Raw genomic sequence first — 27,963 nt, forward strand, 5'->3', positions numbered from 1 at the left:
ATAATCCTAATATCTCGTTTTACCTTTGATGATCCTCCCTATAAATATGTCATGGCATATTTAGGATTAAAAGATTTAAATGATACTTTGAATATGATATACATACCTTTAGTTTATAACGAGGTTCAAAAGTCTTCTTTATTTTTTTAAATTTTGTGTCTCGTCAAACTAAGACACATAAAATGAGGCCTAGACACTATCTCATTTATGCTATTCAAACTCAGACTTGATTTCACACGTTGGATTATATATATGTTGTTTTCTTATAAATATAGCCTCTAAATCTCTCTCGTATGAGTAACAACACAGAGCTCTCAAGTTTGAGAAAATGGCCAGCTCTTCTCTACAATCCCCAATAGCCAAAAAGTAATTTTCCGTATTTTCTTTATTCATAATCTTCTTCTTGTCTTCTGCACTTAGAAATCACTATTTTAACTCATTTTTGCAGGCTAGAAGGTAAGGTAGCATTTATAACTGGTGGAGCTAGTGGCATAGGAGCAGCCACAGCTAGGCTATTTGTTCAACATGGTGCAAAAGTTACAATTGCAGATATTCAGGACAGTCTCGCAACTAGCGTAGTACAAGAGATTGGCACAGAGAAGGCATTCTTTGTCCATTCCAACTCGCAACTTCGACGTAAACGTTGTTGGCGCGTTCTTTTGCGTGAAACACGCTGCTAGAGTGATGATTCCAGCTAATATCAGAGGTGCCATTGTTTTCACAGCAAGTGCTGCGACAGTGTGTTATGGTACTGACGTCCCGCACACCTATTCGGCCTCGAAAAATGCACTTCTAGGATTCGCAAAGAATGTTGGAGTCGAATTAGGGGAGTATGGGATAAAAGTTAACTGTGTTTCTCCGTATTTCATTAGCACACCACTTGTACTAAACAGAACCGGAATAGACAAACAAATGGCTGACAAATTGTTTGCAGAAGCAGGAAATTTGAAAGGAGCATTATTAAATGAAGAGGAGGTAGCAAAAGCAGTGCTATATTTGGTAAGTGATGATTCCAAATATGTGAGTGGTATGAATCTCGTTCTTGATGGTGGTTTTAGCACTACAAATGTGGCTTTAACAACGACCTATAACAAACTGTTTCCACCAACTATAAACAACGCAGTGTAACCATTATATTGTAAAAGCAAATCTTATTACTATAATATATAGTGAGGATAAATAAGGAGAAGACCATCTTATGTAATATTCAATTGATTGATCAGATCATTTGACTGAAACTTATCCAATATTGTATAGATAAAAGCAATCAATAGAAAGCTTGCTCACTATGGTCGATTGAAATTATAGTTCGGAAGTATAAAGTATTGAAATTATAGTTCGGAAGTATAAAGTTAAATGATTGATTCATGTTTTCCTTCTTATTATTTCATTTTTTAAGCTGGTAGAGTATATTATTACATTAGTTTAATTAAATTATGTTGTACCTTAAACTTAAAATGGTTGATGTGTTGTACATTAATATGATGTTATAAATTATTGCAATATTAGCGAAGGATCTCGAGCAGTTGTAGACTCTTCCTTTCATCTCAAGCCAAGCTCCTTGTGCTTTTTAGAGAGATTGGTGCAAAAAATTACAATTGCAAACATTTAGGTCAAACCTTGGAACTTCCTTAGTACAAGAAATTGGCACAGAACACACAATCTTTATCAATTGCAATGTCGCGATGGAATCGGACGTTCAAAACGCAGTAAAGGGGAAAATCATGGTCGTGCCAAAATTTGCTTAAATGTTCAACATTGACAAATGTTGGCCCACGTAAAGGATAGTTTTGAAGATTGACAAAGGAAATCGGGGAAGAACCAGGTCCATCACTGGTAGGCATAGACACGGGCAGATTCAAAGCACGTGAGATGCACATGCAGGAGATAAACGAAATCTGGCATAATAATAGATATTTCATGATCGAAAAGATTGTTTAATTGATAAGGAGAAGGACTTCTTACTCAACGAGAACATTAACCAAGATAAGGAAGGAGTTAGGAGTTGAGATTAACTAGAACTCTTCCACTAAGGAAGAGTAGCATTAGAACTCTAGCTATTTTCTATTCTACTAACTCTATAAATTGCAGGATGTTCTCATTCTACAAGTGACGCACAAAAGCAGAAGTTAAACGTGAATTGAGAGCAAAATAGCAAGGCGTTTTGCAAGCAGTTCATGTGTAATTCAATTGTGCGAACCTAAAGCTACATGAACCAGATAGAAGAACCAGTTCCAAGTGTCTGTCTTTTATTCTAGTTTAATTGTAGTACGTGTTTTCATATTGTACCTTTCAGCTTTATCTAGAGGCAATTGTAATAGGTACTCAGAGTATTCAAGTTAGAGTTAACTTGAAGTTGTCATAGCAGTTAGAGGTTGGTTGCCACAACGGGATTAGAGTTAATCCTATGTTTACAAAAGCGGTTTGTAAATGTAATTTTTGGCTCAGTAATTTAGTGGAGAGTTTGGAAAAATCCTACTGGGAAGTAGGTTGTGGTTTTTTCACTTTTTGAGCCAGATGTTTTCCACGTAAAATACTTGTGCTCTTTAATTTCTACATTTATTATTCCGCAACAGTAGTATAAGGAACACATAGAAGAACCAAGTCCTTCTATAATCTGTGCACGTAAAAAATTGGACACCACATAAATTACCCCCTCCCCTCTTGTGTGGTATTGAAGTTAAAACATCAATTGGTATCAGAGCAAGGTTATCCTTGAAGAGGCTAATACCTTAGGAGAAGATTAAGATGAGTGCACCACCTGGAAACTGGGAAAGGAAATCCACTGCTAGGCCACCACTCTTCAACGGTCAGTATTACTCTTGGTGGAAAAATAGGATGAGAGATCACATCATAGGAGAACACTATGAGCTATGGGACATTGTCACAGATGGTCCACTAGCTACCATGTAGATAAATGCCGAAGGAGAAGAGGTGCCAAAAAGAAGAGCTGACTGCACTGCTGGAGACTTGAGGAAATGGGAGAAGAATGCTAAAGCCAAAAATGGCTTATTTGTGGACTCAGTCCAGATGAGTACAGTAGAATCCAAAGTTGTACCACTACTAAGGAAATTTAGGACACTTTGCAAGTAGCCCATAAAGGAACACCTCAAGTGAAGAGGTCCAGAGGAACACTACTATATCCTCAATATGAGAATTTCACCATGAAGGAAGGGGAAACCATCCAAGAGATATATACAAGGTTCACCACACTGACAAATGAACTTAAGTCTCTTGGAAGGATTATTTCTGAAGAAGACAAAGTCGAGAAGATTCTGACAAGGGTTCTGCCAGTTACTTGGGAGAGCAAAATCACTGTCATTCAGGAATCAAAGAACATTGCCACTCTTAGGTTGGATGAGCTAATTAGAAACTTCACTGCTTATGAACTTAGAAGGAAAACTATGAAGATGGATGTACCCAAGAAGGAAAAGAGCCTGGCACTCAGAATCACTGAAGGTTCTGATCTAAAAGATAATGAAATGGCTATGATCACAAAGGACTTCAAGAAGTACCTAATGAGAGGAAAGGGTTCTTCAAGAAGTGGAGGCTACAACAAATCAAGGGTTCCTGAAAAAAAGACCAATGAAGGTTGCTACAAGTGTGAGAAGACTGATCACCACATCAAAAACTACCCTCAATGGGAAATTGAATGGAAGAAGGAAAGAGTTGAACGAAGAAACAGAAAGAAGGAACAGGTTCATCTCAAGAAGAATAAAGGATCAACAAAGGCTATGGTTGCTGCTTGAGGAGAAACCTCAGATGAGGACTGAGATGATGAAGATGGAGATGAACAAGTACTTATGACAATTGGAGAATCCGATGAGGAATCTGAAGTAAGTATAATCCATCTAAAAAAAAAGATTAAGTTTTTGTCTAAAGAAAGGCTATTTGAGTTACTTCTAGATTTCATTTACGAATCTGAAGATATAAACAATGAAAAGGAACAATTGTCTAAGAAATGTATGATTTTAAAAGTAAAGTGTAAGAACCTGGAACTTAGGGTTAGTGAGACTATAAGTGAAAATGCTGCATTAAAGAACCAGGTTCATGCATTTGAATCAAATGTCCTAGAACTTAGATTTGAAAACCTAAAACTGAAATTAGGGACAAGTGAGAAGACAACTGATAGCACACAACTCACTCTAGAAGAAAATGTAGGTAAACTAAAAGATGAGTTGTATAAGAAGGATGAGTAGGTAAGAATTTTGACAGAGGATCTAGGCAAGGTCAAGCATGAACTAGATAGAACTTGTAAATGGAACAGGTCCTCCAATGCACTGTCATAGCTACAGAAACATCATAGTAGCAATAGAAGAGGAATTGGCTTTGGGAATCTTCCACTTAAATGGGATCCCAAAAGCAAGTATCTTACACTTCATGAGAACAAAATTTGCACACACTGTGGTAAGACTGGTCACTATTAAAGTGAATGCACTGCAAAAGAAAAGGCTAGTCAAAAGAATAAAAAGTTTGTTCAAAGGAAAAATAGGGTTCCATGTTGGGATAAAAGGAATTTGATTCATCTTTTTGACTATAGAAAGGGACCCAAACTAGTTTGGGTTCCTAAGACTAATCCCTGATTTCCTTTTGCAGGTCCAAGTGAAAGGGAGCAGCCAAATATGGTACATGGATAGTGGATGCTCAAAGCACTTGACAGGAAGCAAGAACTAGTTCCTTTCACTTGAGGACCTCAAAGGAGGTAATATCTCCTTTGAAAATGGGAAGAAATATGAGATCATTGGGATTGGTGAGGTAGGTAAGACTGACTCACACTCGATTGAGAATGTCTATTTGGTAGACGACCTAAAATACAATCTAATTAGTGTATCACAAATATGTGATAGAGATAATTTGGTAGGATTCACCTTTACTAAATGCTTTGTGATTAATCTTACCACTGACAAGATTGTTTTGCAAGGAAAAAGAGTGAATAATATATATATATTGTAGATTTGTCCACGCTGTCATAAAATAAACTCACTTGCTTATGTGTGTTGGACAATGATCCCCTCCTTTGGCACAAGAGACTTGGACATGCAAGTTTGAGTTAACTCAACAAATTAGTCTCCAAGGACCTGGTTATAGGGCTGCCTAACATCAAGTTCAAGGATGACAAAGTTTGTGAGGCTTGTGCAAGGGGAAAACAGGTAAGATCATCTTTTAAATGCAAGAAAGTGGTAAGTACCACCAGAACGATAGAACTGGTTCATATGGATCTCCGTGGTCCAATGAGAACATTAAGCAGAGGTGGTAAAACATACGTGATGGTGCTTGTTGGTGATTACTCTAGGTTTACTTGGACATTATTTTTAACATCTAAAAATAAAGCATTTGACATGTTCACTTCTTTTGTTAAAAAAACTTAGAAACAACTAGGTAATCAACTTGCATCAATTGGATCTGATCATGGCACTGAATTTAAAAATGCTAAATTTGCTGAATTTTGTGATGAGCATGGCATAGATCATAATTTTTCTGCTCCTAGGACTCCACAACAAAATGGAGTAGTTGAAAGAAAGAATAGGACACTTGAAGATATGGCTAGGACTATGCTTCTTTAAATACTGCATGCTACATCATAAATAAATGCATGACTAGACCTCTTGTAGAGAAGACTCTCTATGAGTTACTTAAAGGGAGACAACCAAATATATCCCATCTTAGGACATTTGGATGCAAGTGATTTGTGCACAACCATGGTAAAGATTCCCTAGGCAAGTTTGATCCCAGAAGTGATGAGGGAGTATTCTTGGAATATTCTTCACATAGTAAAGCTTATAAGGTCTATAACAAAATAATTATGTGTGTTAAAGAAAGTGTTCATGTAGTTTTTGATGAAACTAATATTCTTTCTGAGAGACAGGAACATGATGATGAAGAAGATGGGCTGGTGAGAAACTTAAATAAAACCACAGCCCAGACTAAAGCAGCACTGGAAGAAGGAACAGGTGATGGAACAGGTCCTTCTACCCAGGGCAACCTGACAGGGGGAATAGAACAAATAGGAAATGTTCCCCAAACCTCAATGGAATCTGTCCATGAACTTGGTCCACAGCAACAAAACACTGAAGGAACATCAAGGGGAAACCAGTTGGTTGTGAAACCTTACAAGTATCAATGTTCTCATCCTATTGAAAACATAATTACTGATCCAACCTCTGGAATCAAAACCAGATCTTCATTAAAGAATCTTTGTGCTTTTGATGCTTTCTTATCTCTCATTGAACCCAAAAATGTTGCTGAGGCTTTGCAGGATGCAGACTGGGTAAATGCAATGCAAGATGAACTCAACCAATTTGAAAGGAGTCAAGTTTGGCATCTGGTACCAAGACCCTTGGACAGATCAGTAATTGGCATAAAATGGGTCTTCAGAAACAAACTTGATGAAGATAGAACTGCTACAAGGAACAAGGCAAGATTGGTGGTTCAAGGATATAGCCAGAATGAGGGCATAAACTAAGATGAAACCTTTGCTCCAGTTGCAAGGTTAGAAGCAATAAGACTCCTTATAGCCTTTGCTGCTTACATGGAATTCACCCTTCACCAGATGGATGTCAAGAGTGCCTTGCTCAATGGCTATCTAAAGGAAGAAGTGTTTGTCAAGCAACCTCCGGGGTTTGAAAGCAAAGAGAGTCCTGATCATGTGTACAAACTTGACAAAGCACTTTATGGGCTCAAGCAGTCGCCAAGATCATGGTATGAAAGATTATCAAAGTTTTTGCTTGATTATAACTACAAGAGAGGTAAAATTGATAATACTTTGTTCTTGAAAGAAAAAAGGTAAAGATATCTTGGTAGTTCAGATATATGTTGATAATATAATCTTTGGAGCAACTACTAATAAGTTAAGTAAAGAATTTGATAAACTAATGGGGAGTGAATTTGAAATGAGCATGATGGGTGAGCTTAATTTCTTTTTAGTCTTACAAATTAAACAAAATTCAAATGGAACTATGATCCATCAGCAGAAGTATGTAAAAGAGTTGCTTAAAAGGTTTAAAATGGAAGACTCCAAAAAAACTGACACTCTTATTGCAACAGCTACAAAGTTGGATATAGATGAACCTGATTCATCTGTTGATCATAAGTTGTATAGGGGAATGATTGGCTCATTGTTGTATCTCACTGCTAGTAGACCTGGCATTGTTTTCAGCATAGGCCTTTGTGCAAGATTTCAGGCAAATCCGAAGGAGTCTCACTTGACTGTTGTCAAGAGAATTTTGAGATATCTAAAAGGCACCACTGATCTGTCTTTGGTATCCAAAAGATAGTAATTTAAATCTTGTGGGATATGCTGATGCTGATATGTGGGTTTTCTTATGGATAGAAAGAGCACTCAGGTATGGCAAACTTTTTTGGCTCATGTCTTGTGTCTTGGGCTACCAAAAAGCAAAATTCGGTGGCCTTATCTACTGCTGAAGCTGAGTATGTTGTTGCTGCTTCATGTTGTGCTCAATTGTTATGGATCAAAAAATAATTAATAGACTTTGGAATTGATGTTGGTTGTATCCCTATTTTTGTGATAACACTAGTGCAATTAGTATGACCAAGAACCAGGTTCATCACAAGAAAACTAAGCACATAGATATTAGGCATCACTTTTTGAGGGATAACTATGAAAAGGGGTTGATCACTGTGGAATTTTGTGCTACTGACAAGCAAATAGCTGACATATTCACAAAATCCCTAGGTAGAGATCACTTTGAAAGGAACGGGTTAGAATTATGGATGATTAAGATCACCTAAAAAGACCAGTTGAGAGTACACAACGAAAAAAAAAATTTGGTTAGAAAATCTGAAAATTGTGTACATAATTAGAATAATTTTTGCCTAGTCTCATACTTTCAATAGTATACTCTTGTGCCATGTGTTAAAATGACTCATTAATCTCTAATGATATTTTCTCTATTTTGGCAAATTTAGACTTACACAAGAGAATTATCAGTGAAGAACCTGGTTCATCAAGATAATACGGTATGTTTTCTTCACTCTACACAATTTGAAATAATAATATTTGAAGTAGAGTTCTACCCAAGTTCAAATTTCTCTTAAACTTATCCAATTAAATTGAACCAGTTCCGTTCAAGAGAATCCTAACCAAATTAAAACACCTAGATTCTAAGGAAGACTCCACCGTCTATTCAAAACTACATTTCAGTTTGATTAGACTTCTAATTACCCCATTTCTCTAAATTGATCATCATCTTCACTGCCTCCTCTTCATAATTCTCAAACCATCGAAAATTCTTTCCATCTTCTTTCATTCTCCAAATTTCAATCTACCTCTCTTCCTTCTTCCAAAACCAAGCACAAAATGACTAATCCTTCTGATAACCCTGGTACACACCTACCATGCTCCTCATCTTCAACCACCCCTCCGCCTAAGAAAAGAAGAGTAAAAATGCTTGCTCGCAAGACTGTGGCTGGAGGTGTGTTATGAAAGAAATTATACGCAAAACTAAAAGCTAGCCAAAACCAACAACCCCAGAACTCTTACGACTTTTTCAAGTCTGCGACTGCGGGGGAAGAAACTAGTCTTCCGATATTGAACATGTAACCTCTAGCCAAAATACTACTACTAAGTTGGCTGAAAATATGGAGAATAGGTTTATTTTGGTTGGATCTGTGGTGGATGTAGAAACTTCTGAGTCCAGAAGGAGAGGTGGTAAAAATAAAAAGAAAAAAGAAAAATAGAGTGATGGTGCTTGTCTATCATGATTTTAATTCTTGGACGATAATTGGGAACATAGTGAACTTTCGACTCCATGATTAATATATGTATTTATTAATTTAATCAATTGATACTTAGTGTCATAATATGTATGTATGTTGAACAGCCTGCCTTGCATTATTTTGTTTTATATTTACATGATCCTCATAATAGTTTTTGTAAAGTTAGAGGAAAATCTGTCCTCAACCTGGGCAAAATGTAGATGAACCTGGTTCATCAGTTGAAGAAACCCTCACAGAACTATTGAAGTAAGTAGGAGACAGTTACAATCCCAAGAAGAAGAGAACTTCCAAAGCTAAGATCCCTGACACTGCTAGGGCTAACAAGAAAAGGAAGGTTGCCCCTTCCGAAACTGTGGAGATTACTCCCTCATGAAGAAGAGCCACCAAAAGTCAACTAAAGCAGAGTGAAGAGGAGTTGCAGAAAGCTTTAGATGAAAGCAAGAAGAAAAGGATGGACAAAAGGAAAGAAAAGATGGTAGAGCCTGTTGAGGCTGTTGATGTGGATGAGATGGACCTGGTCCATCAAGGTGAACAAGTGACTATTGAGGTAGAGGTTCAGACCCCTAAGCCCAAGAAAGCCAAGAATTCTTCTAAGAAGTCTACATCTGTACCTAAGTCTGCTGAACCATCTAACTTGGCCAAACGGACCAGGTCTGCAGTGAAAAACAAACAAGTTAAAATTGCTGAAGAAAAAGAATGTAGTGAAGAAGAGGAGGATGAGTCAGACAGTGACAAGGACAAGCTGGCCAAGTTTGGAAAATGAACTATCTTGAAGGGTATGCTCCTGAAGGATTTGGAGGAAGAAGGGATGGTCATGCTGATGGAAAAATTAGAGGTGCAAGGGTGGAAGGACATGGTCCTTCAGATAGATGGAAGACTGACAAGGAATGGAATTGTTGAATTCATGGCCAATGCTGAGGTAAAGGATGGAAGAGTCACAAGCCTAGTGAAAGGGGTACATATTTCTTTTAATGAAAAGGCGCTGGGTGACATGTAACGTGTACCTTCTGACGGGTACAGTGATTATACAAGGAAGAAATGGCCAAGCCTAGACACCCTTCCTACTGCCCTGACCATCACCAGAAAATTCTGTGATAATGAAGAAGAAAGTGAGCCCAAGGCTGTCTACAAAAGTGAAATGAAGCCCCCCCCCAACAATGTATTGTTTGAATTCATCAACAAGTGTGTTCTGCCCAGGCAGGAAAGGAGGCATATTGCCAACTTCATGGACTTGGTTTTGATGGAATGTCTGGATAGTGTGAGGCAGATCAATTGGCCTAAAAATTTTATCCAACTTCTTGATAGGGTTATCAATGGTTCCAAAGCCCATGTAATTCCCTATGGCTTCATTCTCACTGTGGTTCTTGCTCATTTTAAGGTGCCATTGAAGAAGTGGGAGATGGCTACAAGCAAAGACCATTTTGGGGTTAACACCCTGCTCGCTTGTGATTATGAGGTCCATGTCACTCCAAATGAACCTGGTTCATCTAAAAGGACACCAGTAAATATCAAGGTCAGAACTTAGGTACATGGGAGTGGGTAAAAGGATGCTGAGATAATAAGGCTAAAGACACGATTGGCTGAGGTAAAATCTGAGAGAGATGCTCTCCGAACAAAACTTGCAAAGGAAAAGGAGAAGAATGATAGAATTCTTCAAAACATGTTGCACCTTCTCCAAGCTAAAAATCAAGCCTCTAGTTCTTCCAAGCCTTAACTTCCTAGCCCAGTCTCGACATTTCAGTGACCCAGATTTGGGATATCTCTTGTGTTTGCTCATGTTTTCAGTATTTTTATTTCTTTTGTGTTTTGTGGAAAATTCATATCGACTATCAATGAAATCTGTTGTTTTTGCTCTAACTGTATGTTTATATTTCTCTGATAGTTTAAATTCTTATCCTGATTATTGATAATTAATCCATGAATGAATTTGAAGTAGCCCCAGTGGCCATGAGTAAGTTTTAAGATATGGGTTTCACACATTTATTTTGCAACTTTTCGATGATGCCAAAAGGAGGAAAAAATGTGCTTTGTATTCTGAACAGTGATATTTATAACATGATAAACCTAGTCCTTGATGATAAGTGAAAATTGTTCTAACATTGTGTTGATGTTGGGCTGAGTTGAAGCAGGCCCTAAGCTTATGGAAGCGCAGAGTTTGTCATCATCAAAAGGGAGAATTTGTTGTCCCAAGTAAAGGATAGTTTTGAAGATTGACAAAGGAACTCAGGGATGAACCAGGTCCATCACTGGTAGGCATAGACACGGGCATATTCAAAGTACGTGAGATGCACATGCAGGAGATAAACGAAATTTGGCATAATAATTGATATCTCCTGATCGAAAAGATTGCATAATTGATAAGGAGAATGACTCCTTACTCAACGAGAATATTATCCAAGATAAGCAAGGAGTTAAGATTAACTAGAACTCTTCCACCAAGGAAGAGTAGCATTAGAACTCTAGTTATTTTTTATTCAACTAACTCTATAAATCGCAGGATGTTCTCATTCTACAAGTGACGCACCAAAACAGAAGTTAAACGTGAATTGAGAGCAAAATAGCAAGGCGTTTTGCAAGTAGTTCGTGTGTGATTCAAGTGTGCGAACCTAAAGCTACATGAACGAGATAGAAGAACCAGTTCCAAGTGTCTGTCTTTTATTCTAGTTCAATTGTAGTAGGTATTTTCATATTGTACCTTTTAGCTTTATCTAGAGGCAATTATAATAGGTACTCAGAGTATTCAAGTAAGAGTTAACTTGAAGTTTTTGCAGCAGTTAGAGGCTGGTTGTCACAACGAGATTAGAGTTAATCCTAGGTTTACAAAAGTATTTTGTAAATGCAGTTTTTGGCTCAGTAATTTAGGGAGAGTTTGGGAAAATCCTACTGGGAAGTAGGTCGTGATTTTTTCACCTTTTGAGCCAGGTGTTTTCCACGTAAAATACTTGTGTTCTTTAATTTCTGCATTTATTATTCGGCAATAGTAGTATAAGAACACATAGAAGAACCGGGTCCTTCTATAATCTGTGCACGCAAAACATTGGACACCACATAAATCATTCCCCCCCCCACCCTCCCCCTTGTGTGGTATTGAAGTTAAAACATCAACAAATTACTTATATTTTTTAAAAACTAACGTATTATTATATGATTAAGAAGAAAAATGAATCCATTTGTTTGACATTTTTTTCTTATTAGTTCATTCTAAAAAGTGACACATTTTTATATTTAAAAATAGTTAATGTTAAACTTTTTTATTTTATAGTCACATATATGTTATGATTTGTTTAATACCACATGTTTTAGAAATCATATAGACATACAAAATGAATCCATTTGTTTGGCATTTTTTTTCTTATTAGTTCATTCGAAAAAAAGTGACACATTTTTATATTTAGAAATAGTTAACGTTAAACTTTTTTTATTTTATAGTCACATATATGTTATAATTTGTTTAATACCACAAATTTTAGAAATTATATAGGCATACAAATATTATGACATGTTTAAAATTATAAGTTTAAAAAAATCATTTACTAATGAATTTTGGACAAGGTTACCATGTACTTCGGACTTGGTTATCATTTTCAAAAAGTAAAACTTTGGATTTTATGATATTGTTTTTTGTAAATAAAAATTTTATTTACCAAGTATAATTATGTACAAACTAGCATATAACAGTATTTTCTCTTAGCATAACTTCAGCTGGACATGAAGCCCCAGCTTGAAGCTACCTAATACTCACTACCTTCTTACCATACTCTTCACATTCTACCTAGGCCATTTCTAGATACCAATTCAGCTGTTTCATTGTTCTCATTAGCCTAGGGAAGCAACTAGCCCTCACATGGATTTCCTGAATGATCAGTCGAGTTATGGCTTTGGCCGATCTCTTCTTCTTTTGTAAAATGACACAATTTATTTCCTGCCAGACATGATAAATCGTTATTGTAAAGGTCATTTTATATACTGCAACCCCTCCACTCTTACCTTTAGCAAACTTCTCTATCCATTGGATCTCTTCTTGATAAGTTTTCTTCACTCTCTGTATTCCTTGCCAGTAAAACAGCTGCTGCCATATACTTCCAGTGACTTCACACTCAAAGAAAATATGTTACACTGTTTTATTCTCCTTTTCACATAAGGGTCATAGTTGATCTGGAATGATACCCCCATTTGGCCAACCTGTCTTTTGTAGCAAGCCTATTAAACAATGCTAGTCTCATAATAAAATTCCACGTTGACAATCCTTGATTATTGCATACTAGCTTTTTCTGTGTCACCTTCTGAAATTCACCTTGCATATCTTTATAGAGTTGTCTAATTGAGAATCTTTCCATCTGGTAAACATCTTTTTCAGTGTATCCAGCAACCTCAAAGTAGTGCTTAGCCTTGGATGTTTTCTGCATGATCCATGAAGTATTCTTTGGTTATGTGTCCTATACAGTTTTGCCTTTTATGTAGTATGAGTGTACTCATATATATCACCAATAATTTCTCCTTCTTTGTGCATATGTTCCATAAGAGCTTACATATTGCTACTTTATTACACATCTCAACATCAATGAAGTTAAGGCCCACTGCTACCTTAGGAGCACAAAGTTTTTCTCAGGCAATTAGTGCTTTTTTACTATTTTACTAGTACCATGTTAAACTAGTAATAGATTAAGAAAAGAGCAGTAAACAAGCCACTCAGTCAAGAGTGATTGTTTCTTTCTAAAAGGACATCTAGATAATTCTTTTTGACTTTCAATAAACAAGGAATTGGTATCCCGCATACAATTGCTTGAACAATTTGTATGTAACTAGACACGTTACTCAACAAAAAGAGCTAATTCCTATTAGTCAAAATGACGAAAATGGCTAAATATGATAACATTTTTTGAAATTAATCTTGTAAGGAAAAAAAAGATTAGATGTTCTTTTTATTAAAATAAATTATTCTATTTTGTCACGACCCAAAATTTGTCCAGTCGTGATGGCACCTAACTCAACCCGTTAGGTAAGCAAATTAACTATAATCCAATTTAATTAGGTTTATCGAGAAAAATAAATGATAAAATAACTAAACCTTTCTACTCTTCCCAAGGACTCGTAGTACAAATCATGAGTCTCTAAGATTTAGAATTTGCAAAGCTGATATGAAATAAAATATATCATCTGTTTGACGTATACATGAACAGATTAATGATTCTAAAGCTACCAAGAACAAGAGGCAACTATGATCGGATTGCGGAAATATTTTCAAAGGCCAGCTCCCGCCATACACCGCAACATCAACATCCAAAATATGCACACAAGGTGCAGAAGTATAGTATGAGTACAACCGACCCCATGTACTCAGTAAGTATTTTGTCTAACCTCGCCGAAGTAGTGACGAGGATTTTTAATAAAAAGATACTCATTGTTATAACCTGTGCAGTATACCAATAATAGAAACAATTATAGAACATAACAGATAAGGGTACAATGAAACTACTATGTGAGACAGAAAAAGATTACTAGGAGAAATCACAATAGCAAATTCATAACTTTCCTAATGTGAGAAATATATTCAAGATATCACATCGAATGGCACGGTAATACCTTTCGTGCACTTGTCTCATTCTCACCCATATATATATATATATATATATATATATATATATATATATATATATATATATATATATATATATATATATATATATCCAAAAAATGGCACAGCAACACCCTTTCTCACCGAGCATACATATAACAGTACCAACTAGGTGGGAGAAATGTCAATAACAATAAAAGAAATAAGGTGGGGGGCACACAGAAAACAACAACGAACGAAGCAGTACATATGGACCACAAAAATAGGCTGGGAAAAAGGCATAGAAATTATGACAGCAATTAGGAAAGAACAATATGAATTTCACTGATTAGCATGGTAGAAGGCTTAGATGCAAATATAACAAACAAGAAAAAAATCATAATATATATTTGTAATTTAAACAGATAGAAGGCATGGATATACAACAACACTTGGGGTAGAGGACACAGAAAGAACAACGACTACAAGTCATATAAAAAAAATATAGGTGCACAATAACAGTTCAAGATAAAGGCATGAATGTATAAACAACGAAAAGATATCATAATACAATGTATGTCTCTTGTCCTTGCCTGCACGGAAACACCCTTCGTGCCATGAACATATGATAATATAAAAAAATGGCATGACATCACCCTTCGTGCTTTTACTCTCATCCTCACATGAGGTATATGAAATGGCACGACATTATCCTTCGTGCATATTAATGTATATGAATAGCATGGTATCACCCTTCATGCTTTATACTTTTCCTCACATGATAATATAATTGAAATGGCACGGCATCACCCTTCATGCTTTACACTCTCCCTCACACGATAATTTATATGAAATGACACGACATTATCTTTTGTGCATATTAATGTATATGAATGGCACGACATCACCATTCATGCTTTATACTTTTCCTCACATGATAATATAACTTAAATGGCACGGCAACACCCTTCATGCTTTACACTCTTCCTTATCAAGCACACATATATCATTAACAAGCAAGGTAGGAAGCATAAATAACATCAAGGAGAGTGTTTAAACGAATGTTCCAAATTGAACATCAATCACGACTTTCAAGCCAAAAACAATTCAATAAACTTCAAGCACTTTATTCTTCCAGTATTTCAACAACTCTCAAAAATGATATTCAACTCATGTATAGAATTCAAAATCTAAAGAAGAACGGTCGTAGAGTCGTATTTGTGATTAAGTATAATAACGACCGAATTTAGCATATCAATAATTTTCACAAAAGTCCGTCATATTTTTAATCAAATTATAACAACCCAAATCAGGGTTTCTAGCATTTAATGTCATATTCATAGAAATCTAAAAGTCAAAGAAGACATGAAACAAGAGTGTCACATAATTTTATAAAGCACAATAAATCGTATAATTTACCCCCGAGTATGATTAACCCTAGCACATACATATATATTCGTCACCTCATATATGTATCACCCCCGCATGTAACAAGTAATGGCAATTAGTAGGAAAAGTTTTCTCAACAAAGTTAAGCAAAACACTTACCTCAAACAAGCCAATCCAATACCGAGCAAGCTAAATAATTGCTCCGAAAATTTCATTCCGCACGTATCCACCTCTGAACGCCTTCCTATCTCCTCAATTCAAAGCCAACTATCCGAAAATGAAATTCACTCCTTAATGACACTACAACGATCCACTACACTAAGCATCTTTAATCTACAATATCAACATCCAATGGAACAAACATTAGTAACCAATTCCATAGTTTAAGCCATTTAGACACTTTATCAAATACCTAGTAGGCATAAATCTCTACACCTCTTAATCATAGAATTAGTTCATCCAACTAACACCATTTATCAATAATTTATTCCACCATCATTCTTAATAATTTATACTCCCAACATCACATGTGTGACTAATCATTCACACCCAACCAAAATAATTCCATTAAATAATCATTTTTCAATCTCTACAATGGTTATGCATTTAAATTTGGAACTTATGGCTTCCAATCACCATCCAATGAATTCCAATACTTAATTCATACTTACATTCCCATAATAAATTCATACATGTATGTTTAAGGGTGTAGGATTACCTTTTGGAAGAAATCTTACAAAAATCCTCTTTTGAGTTCTTGAAAATATTTCTTGAAGATGTAAGGATTTCATGGAGGATTAAGTTAGTTTTAGGATGGAATTGATGGAATAAAATACCAAATTAATAGGGATTACTCACCTTGAAGATGGGGGGAGTTGGAGGTCTTGAAAGAGTGAAGGAAACACCCAAAATTTGGCCAAGAGGAATGGGAAAAAATGAACCCCGAAATGAGTATATAATATTTTGAGTGCCACAGATAGCGTGGGGCGCTACCTGTGGCCCAGTTTCAAGAACCTCAAAAATCTCAGCGCCAGGACTAGCGCCCCACGCTACCCTGGGCGCTGGTGATAGAAAATCTTTTCTATTTCGCCCGGGTCAAGGTTATTTCGGCAACCACCACTTTCACACAAGATTTATTCAAGAATTTTTCCGAAGTACCAAACTTCAAAATCACAAATCACGCATCGATTCAAGCCAAAGAAACTTATGAACTTCCGAATTTCAAATTCTACATTCGATGTCGAAACCTAGCAAATCAAGTTCGATTTACCTCAAATTTTGCACACAAGTCATAAATGACATAACGGACCTAACAAAATTTTCAGAACTAGATTCCAACCCCGATATCAATAAAGTCAACTCCCGATCAAACTTCCAAACCTTTCATTTCCAACTTTCGTCATTCCAAGCCAAAATAACTACGGACTTCCAAATAAATATCTGGACACACTTCCAAGTCCAAAATCACTATACGGAGCTATTGGAACTATCAAAACTCCATTTCGGAATCGTTTGCACAAAAGTCAAACTCCGGTCAACCCTTTTCATTTAAGCTTCCAACATGAAATTTATACTTCCGAACTAATCCCGAAACACCTGAAACATCAAAATCGATAACTCATACACATTATAATACATCATATGAAGCTATTTAGAACTTTAAATAGTTTAAAAGAGCGTAAATATTCAAAACGACAAGTCGGGTCGTTACATATTTTCAAAGGGGAAATTGCATTTGTTTTGTCCCCCTATAATTGCCTTATTCCGGTTATTTGGTATTTGACGTCCCATATTTAACCTTTAATTAAGTACAGTGAGTGATTTTAATCCTTTTTACTAACATCAGTTAACAGTGCAAATATTCCATTCACTACTGCCAAGGACAATCACGTCATTACTGCAAATACAAAAAGATTTACAATAGACTTGTCGGAGGAAGTAATAGCAGATCTTTTAAGCGACATCGATAGACAAAAATGGTAGAGAAAAGCGGCACCCAATATTTGAGGAATTTTGGATGATGATGATGCGGCAATGTTTCTACTTCTGGTTTATTTATTTCTTTAAATATTTCTTTTTGAACCAGACTTCTTTAATAATGTCAACATTCATTGGCAAAACACAGTTACAATTACCATTACTAGAATTTCAACGGATAGTACCAAGTAATAAAAAGTTTAACATTGAACAGGGAAAGAAACCATTAACCATCGGTAGTAAAAGGATTGAAATTACTCACTGTGTTTATAAATTAAAGGTTAAATATGGGACGTCAAATATCACCAAAATCGGAACAAGGCAACAATACAAGGACGAATAATGCTATTTTTTCATTTCCAAAGCACATCGATAACACACTTTCTAGGTATGAAGGTTTCGAACCTGGCGTCCACGTCCATAAATCTAGGCCCATCTAAATGCTTAGTCACTAAGTTTTTTTTATTTTTTTGGGTTTTTCATTTAATAGCATTCAGTATTTGCATTAGAATTCTATTAAATTTAAATTTGCGCTAGAATATTCCACAATGGGATAAATTGCTCCATTATAAAAGTGACTTTATACTAGGACTCAAACTTAAACCTCTGATTGAGAATAAAGAAGTATGTATCACTCTGTTTACCCTTAAAATGGATAACAATTGAATTTATACGTGATCTTAAGGATACGTGGATTAATCCAATACAAGTAATCAATAATATTAGCTAAGCAAATGAAAGATAGAATAAATAGCCAAACCAGCAATAGTATTGAATCTGGGCTCGGTTGTGGGCTTAACAATTAATCTGCCTTTGACAAGTAGCCATATATATATATATATATATATATATATATATATATATATATATATGAAAAGATATGAACAAGAATAGAACCTTTGAATAGCTTAGAAACAGAGGAAACAAATTTATATTTGCCTTGACATGCGTGTTACAATGTGTTTATTGAATAATAAATTTTTCCTTTATATTGTAGGGGAGTTTCATCCTAAGTACAATTCTAAGAAAGGTAAAAATCTTCCTTTTTGCTAGTCACTAATCTGTTGTCGCGGGCCGAGATCCACGCCATGATATCCGGTTGGGTATGGATATCACGACCCTTTGTTAATCGTGCGCGGACATTTGGTAATACTTTCCGAGGTCTTGAAACTCGAACCATATCCGGGGGGCGTGGTCTCGATGGCTCTGAGTGCATGTGTTTTATTCGGTCCTTGATACGAGAGGCTCCCAGCTTCGATTTCGATCCCTTGTAGTTATGTCCTTGCTTCATTTACCCCATCGGAAAATCTAGATGCTCATTAGCCTCGGTTTTACCCGTATACAGATAATATCCTCATTTTTCAGAGAGTAGGTTCTCCGTAATAATGAGAAACGATAGATGTTCTATGGTTCTTTCCTCCGTAGATTACAACCGAAATGACAAAAAAGTCTAAATATCCCACCAGTCACGTTGTTCTGACTTCGTACACGTGTCAACCATCGGCTGGTTGCCTCTGAATGCGAAGCGTCGCGTACTTTCCTCTATAAGAGATTTATCCCCTATTCTTTTTCCGCTTTCCGATCAAGTTTCTACCTTCGAATTCTCTAGCTATCACCAATTTCTTTCATATCTTCATCCTTGATCTTCAAATTATCATAGTTGTTCTTAGGTTCTTACCCATATTTTCTTCAAATCTTCATACTTTTGTCCTTCGGCCTTCAAACTTGTTCCTTCAAACCTTCATATTCTTTCTTTAGATTTTCAAACTTTTCCGGATAACAAAGGCTAAAACGTCTAAATCAACTCCTCAACAGCCTGCCTCTTCATCTTCCCATCCGGGCGCCGGTACTGAGGCAGTCACTCCCAAAATATTTGTCCTCGAGACGGCTATTCCCGAAGTGGCTGCCACCGAATTGGCCCTTGACCCCCGCTTAAAAATGTTTATTCCTGTGGGCTGTTCAATTACGGACAACTTCAAGGTCGAAAATCCCTCATCTAAACAGGACCGAAAAGAAGGAGCATCGAGGTATATATGCTTTGTTACCGAAGACGTCCTTCTCGCGATCCGAGAGGACTGTAAATGGAAAGGCAAGGACGTAGTAGTCCACGGGCCTGAGGATGTTATTACTACCCACGTGGAGAGTATTTACGTGTTTACACTTACCCCTACACACTGGGCCCGATAGACCTAGTTGTTTTGGATTTTTGCAAGAGATATGAGGTGTGCCTTGAGAAAATCCACCCGTTTCTTTAGAGGATCGTAATCCTCTCCACTATTTTGTGAATAACAGCGAGTCCCGTTAGTTTACACTTGACCACCTACTCCGTCTGTACATTCCCCCGAATATTTAGAGGGGGACTAATCAAACTTACTCATGGGATGAATATCAAACTTGATGGGGACTAATCAAACTTGGATAAGGCCCTCTTTTCGAGTATTGATGAATATCGAGACCGAGGTTGGCAGGGACGCTTCGTTCGGGTGAAGACCGAAGATCTGATCCCTCCCGAGTTTATGCCATTCCTCGATAAATGGAATGCATCTCGTAAGTGCAGTCTTTATTTAAGTGTCAATTTTTCTTCATTTTCTTTCTCATCATTCATATTTGCGGTCCCCCATTGTAAGGACTGGATGGAAGGCATCTGCAAACAGATGTCATACTTCGAGCACTCAAGGTGCAAGCTTTCTAAGGGCCGATGAGAGGTCCGTTCTCTTGTTATGGTTATCCTTCGAATAGCTATTACCGTGTTCTTAAATCAGATCATATAGACTTTTCTTCTTTCTTTTATAGGTTTGCCTAAGACCACCGAGCTTAGGCCTTTGGAAGGGGACGAGGACGTATTCTTGTCCGTTGATCCCTTCATTATGAGACAGCCCGGGGCTTCCGCGGGGGAAAGGAAGAAGAGGAAAATAAAACCTTCTGGCTCCCCGGGTGCCGAGGTAAATCCAAGGAAGAGTGTGGCTTGCAATCCCAAGAAGAGAACCAGCTCTCGAGTGCTAGATTCCAACTCGCTTCTCCGACTTAGGAATGAGTTAGAAGAAGATGACATTTTTATCGCCCATAGATCAACCCCTCTTGGGGAGCAGGTGGCTGCCGAGGGGGAGATTTGCGAGGCCGATATCCGTAAGACTCTAGAGGCCGATATGGAGTCGGGGGTGGGACCCCCCGAGATACTGGCTCCGCTCTGAAAGAAGGCCCCGTGTGATGACCCAAAAGGTCATCTTTAAATTTAATAATTAATTCTATATTCTAAGACCTTAAAAAGCACTATTTACCATTCCTCGACTTGAGTGTGCATTCTGCATAATTTTCCGGAAAGTGTTTATATGAAAAATGGATTAAAATATGAAATAGAGCCTTAAAACTCAACTACGTTGACTTTGGTCAGCATTTTGAGCAAATGGACTCGGATTAGTGTTTTGACAGTTTCGATAGGTCCGTATCGTGATTTGGGACTTGGGCGTATGAGCAAAATTTAATTTGGAGGTCCCTAGCTCAAGTTATGACCATTCAACAGAAATTAGAAATCCAAATGCTAAAGATTTCCAAGTTTGACCACAGAGTTGACTTTTTGATATCGAGGTCGGAATCCGATTTTGGAAATTGGAATAGCTCTGTTATGTCATTTATGACTTATGTGCCAAATTTGAAGTCATTCCGAATTCATTTAACATGTTTCGGCACGACATTTCCAAATTGAAAAGTTTAAAACTCAAAGTTCGAATCGAGGTATGAATTGTAATTTCGATGTTATTTGATATGATTTGAGACCCCGAGTAAGTCTGTGTTATGTTTTAGGACTTGTTGTTATATTTGGTTGAGGTCCGGGGGCCTCGAGTGAGTTTCAGAGGGTTAACGTATCAAATTTGGACTTAGAAGGAAATCTGAAGGTTCTACCATCTGATGTAATCGCACATGCGGAATATCCATCGCAGGTGAGAGCTCATAGAAGCGAGCCTTCCATCGCAGATTCGGGATTGGGCTAGGCATTTACTAGTATATGGGGTCGGTTTTACTGATACTGCACTCTGCACTTCTTGTGCAGATTTTGGAGTTGGTCCCATTGGCGTACTGTAGATTTTCCCGGATACAGCTACTTGTGGAGACTTAAGGTATAACTGTACAGCGTTCGCAGTTCTTAAGTCCCCTTTTATATTATCTTAGCTATGTAGTATATTTCAAACAGCTTGAATTTTATTCAATCTTTTATTTGTATTATTCTAGAAGCTCGTGCACTTGTGACTCCAGTTCTAGGATGGTATTTAGACATCACTATGATTATGGATTATTCACTACATTTTAGACCTTACTTCCGCATTGGTTTCTTTGTTATTAATAAATTTAAAATTATTTTTAAATGGCTAATATTATTCTAACATTGTCTTGCCTAGCAAGTGAAATGTTAGGTGCCATCATGGTCCCGAAGGTGGGAATTTCGGGTCGTGACAGTTGGTATCAGAGCATTAGGTTGCATAGGTCTCACGAGTGACGAGCAAGCTTAGTAGAGTCAGAAGGATCGATACAGATACGTCTGTACTTATCTTTCAGAGGCTATAAAGTTTAGGAACAATATCACTTATTTCTTATTCTATCATGCGATCTTATTCTATCATCGATAATTGAACCATTCTATTCTTATTCTCTCGTAGATGGAGAGAACACGTAGTACATCTACCGACGGACAGGGACTAGATCTCCCGATGGCAACTATGACCAGGGGTAGAGGTCGAGGCCGAGATCGTGCTAGGGGCCGAGGCCGAGGCAGAGGTAGAGCTCAGTCTAGAGCTCGAGCAACAACACATGTTGTAGAACCTCAGGTGGATCTTCAGGAGGAGGTTCCCATTCAGACTTTTCCAGTTGGACAACTTCAAGGCCCGGAAGGATATATAGCTACTCCAGTGCTTCAGGATGCTCTAGTCCGTTTGGTAAGTCTTATGGAGGGCGTGGCCCAGAATGGTACATTTCCATTGGCACCAGCCATCTCACAGGCTGGGGGAGGAGCACAAACTCCCACTACTCCCGCTCCGGAGCAGATGGCTCCCGAAAATCAAGCTCCAGCAGTCCCGCCAATTGGGGTAGTTCAGTTAGTTGTTGCGGTACAGGCCGGTGATAGGCCCGTCATGTCTTCTGAGGCCTTATTGAGACTGGATAAGTTTACTAAGCTCTTTCCAATTCACTTCAGTGGTACACCTTCTGAGGACCCACAGGACTATCTTGACCGCTACAATGAGGTATTGCGGAACATGGGTATAGTTGAGACCAATGGGGTCAATTTTGCTATATTTCAGATGATGGGTTTTGCCAAAAGGTGGTGGAGAGATATTACATTGGCCAGACCAGTTGGATTGCCTGCATTGACCTGGGAATGTTTCTCATGGCTATTTCAAGAGAAGTTTCTCCCTATTACATTGAGAGAGGATTATCGCAGGTAATTTGAGCGTCTACAGCAGGACAGTATGACTGTTACTTAGTATGAATCTCGTTTTGTGGATTTATCCCGTCATGATCTCCTTTTACTACCTATTTTCCAATTCACTTCAGTGGTACACCTTCTGAGGACCCACAGGACTATCTTGACCGCTACAATGAGGTATTGCGGAACATGGGTATAGTTGAGACCAATGGGGTCAATTTTGCTATATTTCAGATGATGGGTTTTGCCAAAAGGTGGTGGAGAGATATTACATTGGCCAGACCAGTTGGATTGCCTGCATTGACCTGGGAATGTTTCTCATGGCTATTTCAAGAGAAGTTTCTCCCTATTACATTGAGAGAGGATTATCGCAGGTAATTTGAGCGTCTACAGCAGGACAGTATGACTGTTACTTAGTATGAATCTCGTTTTGTGGATTTATCCCGTCATGATCTCCTTTTACTACCTATTGAGGGAGAGAGAGTGATGTGGTTTATTGAGGGGCTCACTCACCCTATCAAGCTTCAGATGGCCAAGGAGTCCGAAAGTGAGATTTCCTTTTAAGCGGCTGCTAATGTCACGAGGCAGATCGAGATGGTTCTTGCACAGGAGAGAGGGCAGAGGTCTAAGAAGAGGCCTCATTAGTTCGGTGGTTTCAGTGGTGTCTCTTCTGGAGGCAGGGGTAATTTTGGTAGGGGTCATCCTCCCAGACAGTTTCATTCAGCACTTCAGGCATCTCCCGGTGCTTCAGGGAGTCACGGTCCTATTATTCCTTACTCTGGGCAGCCAGCATTTAGTGCACATTTAGCTCCTTTCAGTGCACCACCACTCTAGAGTCACTACAGCGGTTATTCGGCCCATTCAGATAAGTAGTCACAGCAAGCCGAGGTCTTATTATACTTGTGGTGATCTGAGGCACATTGCTAGATTCTGCCTCACATCTCAGGGCAGCATGCAGCAGCAGGGCTCTCGCGCTATGATTTCAGCACCGGTTGCTTCACCGCTCGCTCAGGAAGCTAAAGGTAGGGGTCAGGCAACTAGAGGTGGAGGTCAGACTATTAGAGGTTGAGGCCAAACCATTAGAGGTGGAGGTCAGCCAGTTAGAGGTCGTCCTAAGGACGCAGTTCAGAGTGGTGGGGCCCAGCCCCGATTTTATGCTTTACCAGCTAGGCCTGAGGCCGAATCATCTGATGATGTGATTACAAGTAATGTTCCAGTTTGCCATAGAGATGTTTCAGTTCTATTTGATCCAGGATCTACTTATTCCTACGTGTTCTCTTATTTTGCTTCATATCTGGTGATTCTCTGAGTGCTCTTGTATGTGTGTCCACTCCGGTGGGAGATTCTATCATGGTAGATCATGTCTATCATTCGTGCGTGGTTACTATTGGGAGTCTTGAGACTAGTGTGGATCTTCTACTTCTTGATATGGTAGATTTTGATGTCATCTTTGGAATGGATTGGCTATCACCTTATCATGCTATATTGGATTGTAATGCCAAGACGGTGACCCTAGCCATGTTGGGGTTACTTCGATTGGAGTTGAAAGGAACTCTTGGTCATTCTACCAGCAGGGTTATTTCTTATATGAAGGCTCGGCGTATGGTCGAGAAAGGGTGTCTAGCCTATTTGGCTTATATTCGCGATCCCAGTGCGGATGTTCCTTCTATGGACTCAGTACTAGTTGTTCATGAATTTCCAGAAGTATTTCCTACAGATTTGCCGGGAATGCCACCCGACAGAGATATTGACTTCTATATTGATTTAGCTCCGGGCACTCAGCCCGTTTCTATCCCACCATACCGTATGGCCCCGCCAGAGTTGAAAGAATTGAAGGAATAGTTGCAAGACTTACTTGATCAAGGATTCATTAGACCCAGTGTCTCGCCTTGGGGTGCACCTGTACTATTTGTAAAGAAAAAACATGGTTCAATGCGAATGTGTATAGATTATCGACAGTTGAACAAGGCTACTATCAAGAACAAGCATCTACTGCCAAGAATTGATGACTTATTCGAACATCTTCAGGGTGCCAAGGTGTTTTCAAAGATCGACTTGAGGTCTGGATACCATCAGTTGAAGATTAGGGCATCTGATGTCCCTAAGACAGCTTTTCAGACTCGGTATGGGCATTACGAATTCCTAGTGATGTCATTTGGGTTGACAAATGCCCCAACAACATTTATGGATTTGATGAATCGGGTGTTCAAACCCTATTTGGATTCTTTTATGATTGTATTCATTGATGATTTCTTGATTTACTCCAGTAGTCGAGAGGAGCATGAGCAACATCTTCGGAGTGTGCTTTAGACTTTGAAGAATAATCAGTTATATGCCAAATTTTCAAAATGTGAATTCTGGTTAGACTCAGTTGCCTTTTTTGGGGCATGTTATATCGGTAGAAGGCATAAAAGTGGATCCTAAGAAGATTGAGATTGTTCAGAATTGGCCTATACCTACTTCAGTTACAGAGATCCAGAGTTTCCTGGGTTTGGAAGGTTATTATCATCGGTTTGTGGAAGGGTTATCATCTATAGCAAGCCCATTGACCAGAATGACCCAGAAAGGTGTTCCATTCGGATGGTCAGACGGGTGTGAGTTAAGCTTTCAGAAGCTCAAGACTGCTTTGACTACGGTGCCTGTGTTGGTATTACCCACAGGTTCAGGATGTTATATGGTGTATTGTGATACATCTCGCGTTGGGCTTGGTGCAATATTGATGCAAGATGGCAGAGTGATTGCATATGCGTCGCGGCAGTTGAAAGTTCACGAGAAGAATTATCATGTTCATGAATTAGAATTGGTAGCCATTGTCCATGCTTTGAAGTTTTAGAGGCATTACCTTTACGGTGTCTCGTGTGAGGTATTTACTGATCATCGTAGCCTTCAGTATTTGTTCAAACAAAAAGATCTCAATTTGAGGCAAAGAAGATAGTTAGAGTTGTTAAAAGATTATGATATCATTATTTTGTATCACCCCGGAAAGGCCAATGTGGTGGCTGATGCTTTGAGTAGAAAGGCTGTGAGTATGGGCAGTTTTGCGTATATTCCGGTTGGTGAGAGACTGTTAGCTGCACATATTCAGACTTTAGCTAATCAGTTCGTGAGGTTAGATGTTTCAGAGACCAGTCGGGTTTTAGCTTGCACAGTCGCTCAGTTTTCTTTATATGAATGCATCAAAGAGAGGCAGTATGATGATCCTCATTTAGTTGTCCTCAAGGACACGGTATGAAACGGTAATTCCAAACGGGTTGTTGTGGGAGAAGATGGAGTTCTGTGAATGCATGGTCGTATTTGTGTGCCTAATGTGGATGGGCTTCGTGAATTAATTCTTGAAAAGGCACACAATTCCAGGTATTCTATTCATCCAGGTGCCACAAAAATATATCAAGATTTGCGGCAACATTATTGGTGGAGGAGAATGAAGAAGGATATAGTTGCATTTGTAGCTCGGTGCCTAAATTATCAACAAGTTAAGTACGAGCATCAGAGACCTGGTGGTTTGCTTCAGAAGTTAGAAATTTTTGAGCGGAAGTGGGAGCGTATCACTATGGATTTTGTTTTTGGGCTTCCACGGACTCAAAGAAAATTCGACGCAGTTTGGGTCATTGTGGACAGGTTGACCAAGTCAGCATATTTCATTCCAGTGGTAATTACCTATTCTTCAGAGCGGTTAGCTGAAATTTACATCCGTGAGATTGTCCGCCTTCACGGTGTGCCTGTGTCTATTATTTCAGATCGAGGTACATAGTTTACCTCACTTTTAGAGGGCTGTACAGCGTGAGTTAGGCATGCGGGTTGAGTTGAGTACAACATTTCACCCACAGACAAATGGACAGTTAGAGAGCACTATTCAGATATTGGAAGATATACTTCGCGTCTGTGTTATAGACTTTGGAGATTCTTGGGATCAGTTCTTGCCACTTGTGGAGTTTTCTTATAATAATAGCTACCAGTCGAGCATTTAGATGGCTCCATATGAGGCAATATACGGAATGAGATGTGGTTCGCCAGTTGGCTGGTTTGAACCGGGAGAGGCTCGGTTGTTGGGTACCTATTTGGTACAGGATGCCCTGGACAAAGTCAAAGTTATTCAGGATCGACTTCGCACAGCTCAATCTAGGCAAAAGAGTTATGCTGACCGTAAAGTTTGTGATATTGCATTCATGGTTGGAGAAAGAATATTGCTCCGGGTGTCACCTATGAAAGGTGTAATGAGGTTCGGAAAGAAGGGCAAATTGAGCCCTAGGTATATTGGACCCTTTGAAATTCTTGAAAGGGTGGGTGAAGTAGCCTACAGGCTTGCACTACCACCTAGTTTATCAGCAGTTCATCTGATGTTCCATGTGTCTATGCTCCGGAAATATCATAGCGATCCGTCCCATATGTTAGATTTCAGCTCACTCCAATAGGACAAGGATTTGACTTGTGAGGAGGAGCTGGTAGCTATTCTAGCCTAGCAGGTCCGGCAGTTGAGGTCAAAGAGTTATCCAACAGTTCGAGTACAATTGAGAGGTCAGTCGGTAGAAGAATCTACCTGGGAGTCCGAGTCGGATATGTGGATTAAATATCCACACCTTTACACCAGCTCAGGTACTTTTTCTAATTCTGTTCGAGGACGAACGTTTGTTTTAGAGGTGGAGAATGTGATGACCCAAAAGATTATCTTTAAATTTAATAATTAATTTTTTGTTCTAAGACCTCAAAAATCACTATTTATCATTCCTCGACTTGCGTGCACAGTTCGTATAATTTTTCGAAAAGATTTTATGTGAAAAATGGATAAAAATGTGAAATAGAGCCTTAAAACTCAATTGAGTTGACGTTGGTCAACATTTTGAGCAAACGGACTCGGATCAGTGTTTTGACAATTTCGGTAGGTCTGTATCGT

The 27,963-nt window shown here is 38.3% G+C and overlaps 1 protein-coding gene and 1 pseudogene across 1 annotated transcript in view; both read left to right on the forward strand.

Annotated features, from left to right (window-relative positions):
• Positions 1–291: 291 nt before the first annotated feature.
• On the forward strand, positions 292–1,283 carry LOC107808371 (secoisolariciresinol dehydrogenase-like; annotated as a pseudogene).
• A 174-nt stretch (positions 1,284–1,457) lies between these two features.
• The window catches only part of LOC107827948 ((+)-borneol dehydrogenase 2-like), a 44,209-nt gene continuing 17,703 nt past the window's right edge, over positions 1,458–27,963 (forward strand). The window contains exons 1-2 of the mRNA XM_075231704.1: positions 1,458–1,471; positions 1,613–1,730. Of these exons, the coding sequence (XP_075087805.1) occupies positions 1,458–1,471; positions 1,613–1,730 (132 nt within the window). The remainder of the gene's footprint in view (positions 1,472–1,612; positions 1,731–27,963) is intronic.

Source organism: Nicotiana tabacum, chromosome 15, assembly GCF_000715075.1.
Source record: "Nicotiana tabacum cultivar K326 chromosome 15, ASM71507v2, whole genome shotgun sequence".
Taxonomy (NCBI): Eukaryota; Viridiplantae; Streptophyta; class Magnoliopsida; order Solanales; family Solanaceae; genus Nicotiana; species Nicotiana tabacum.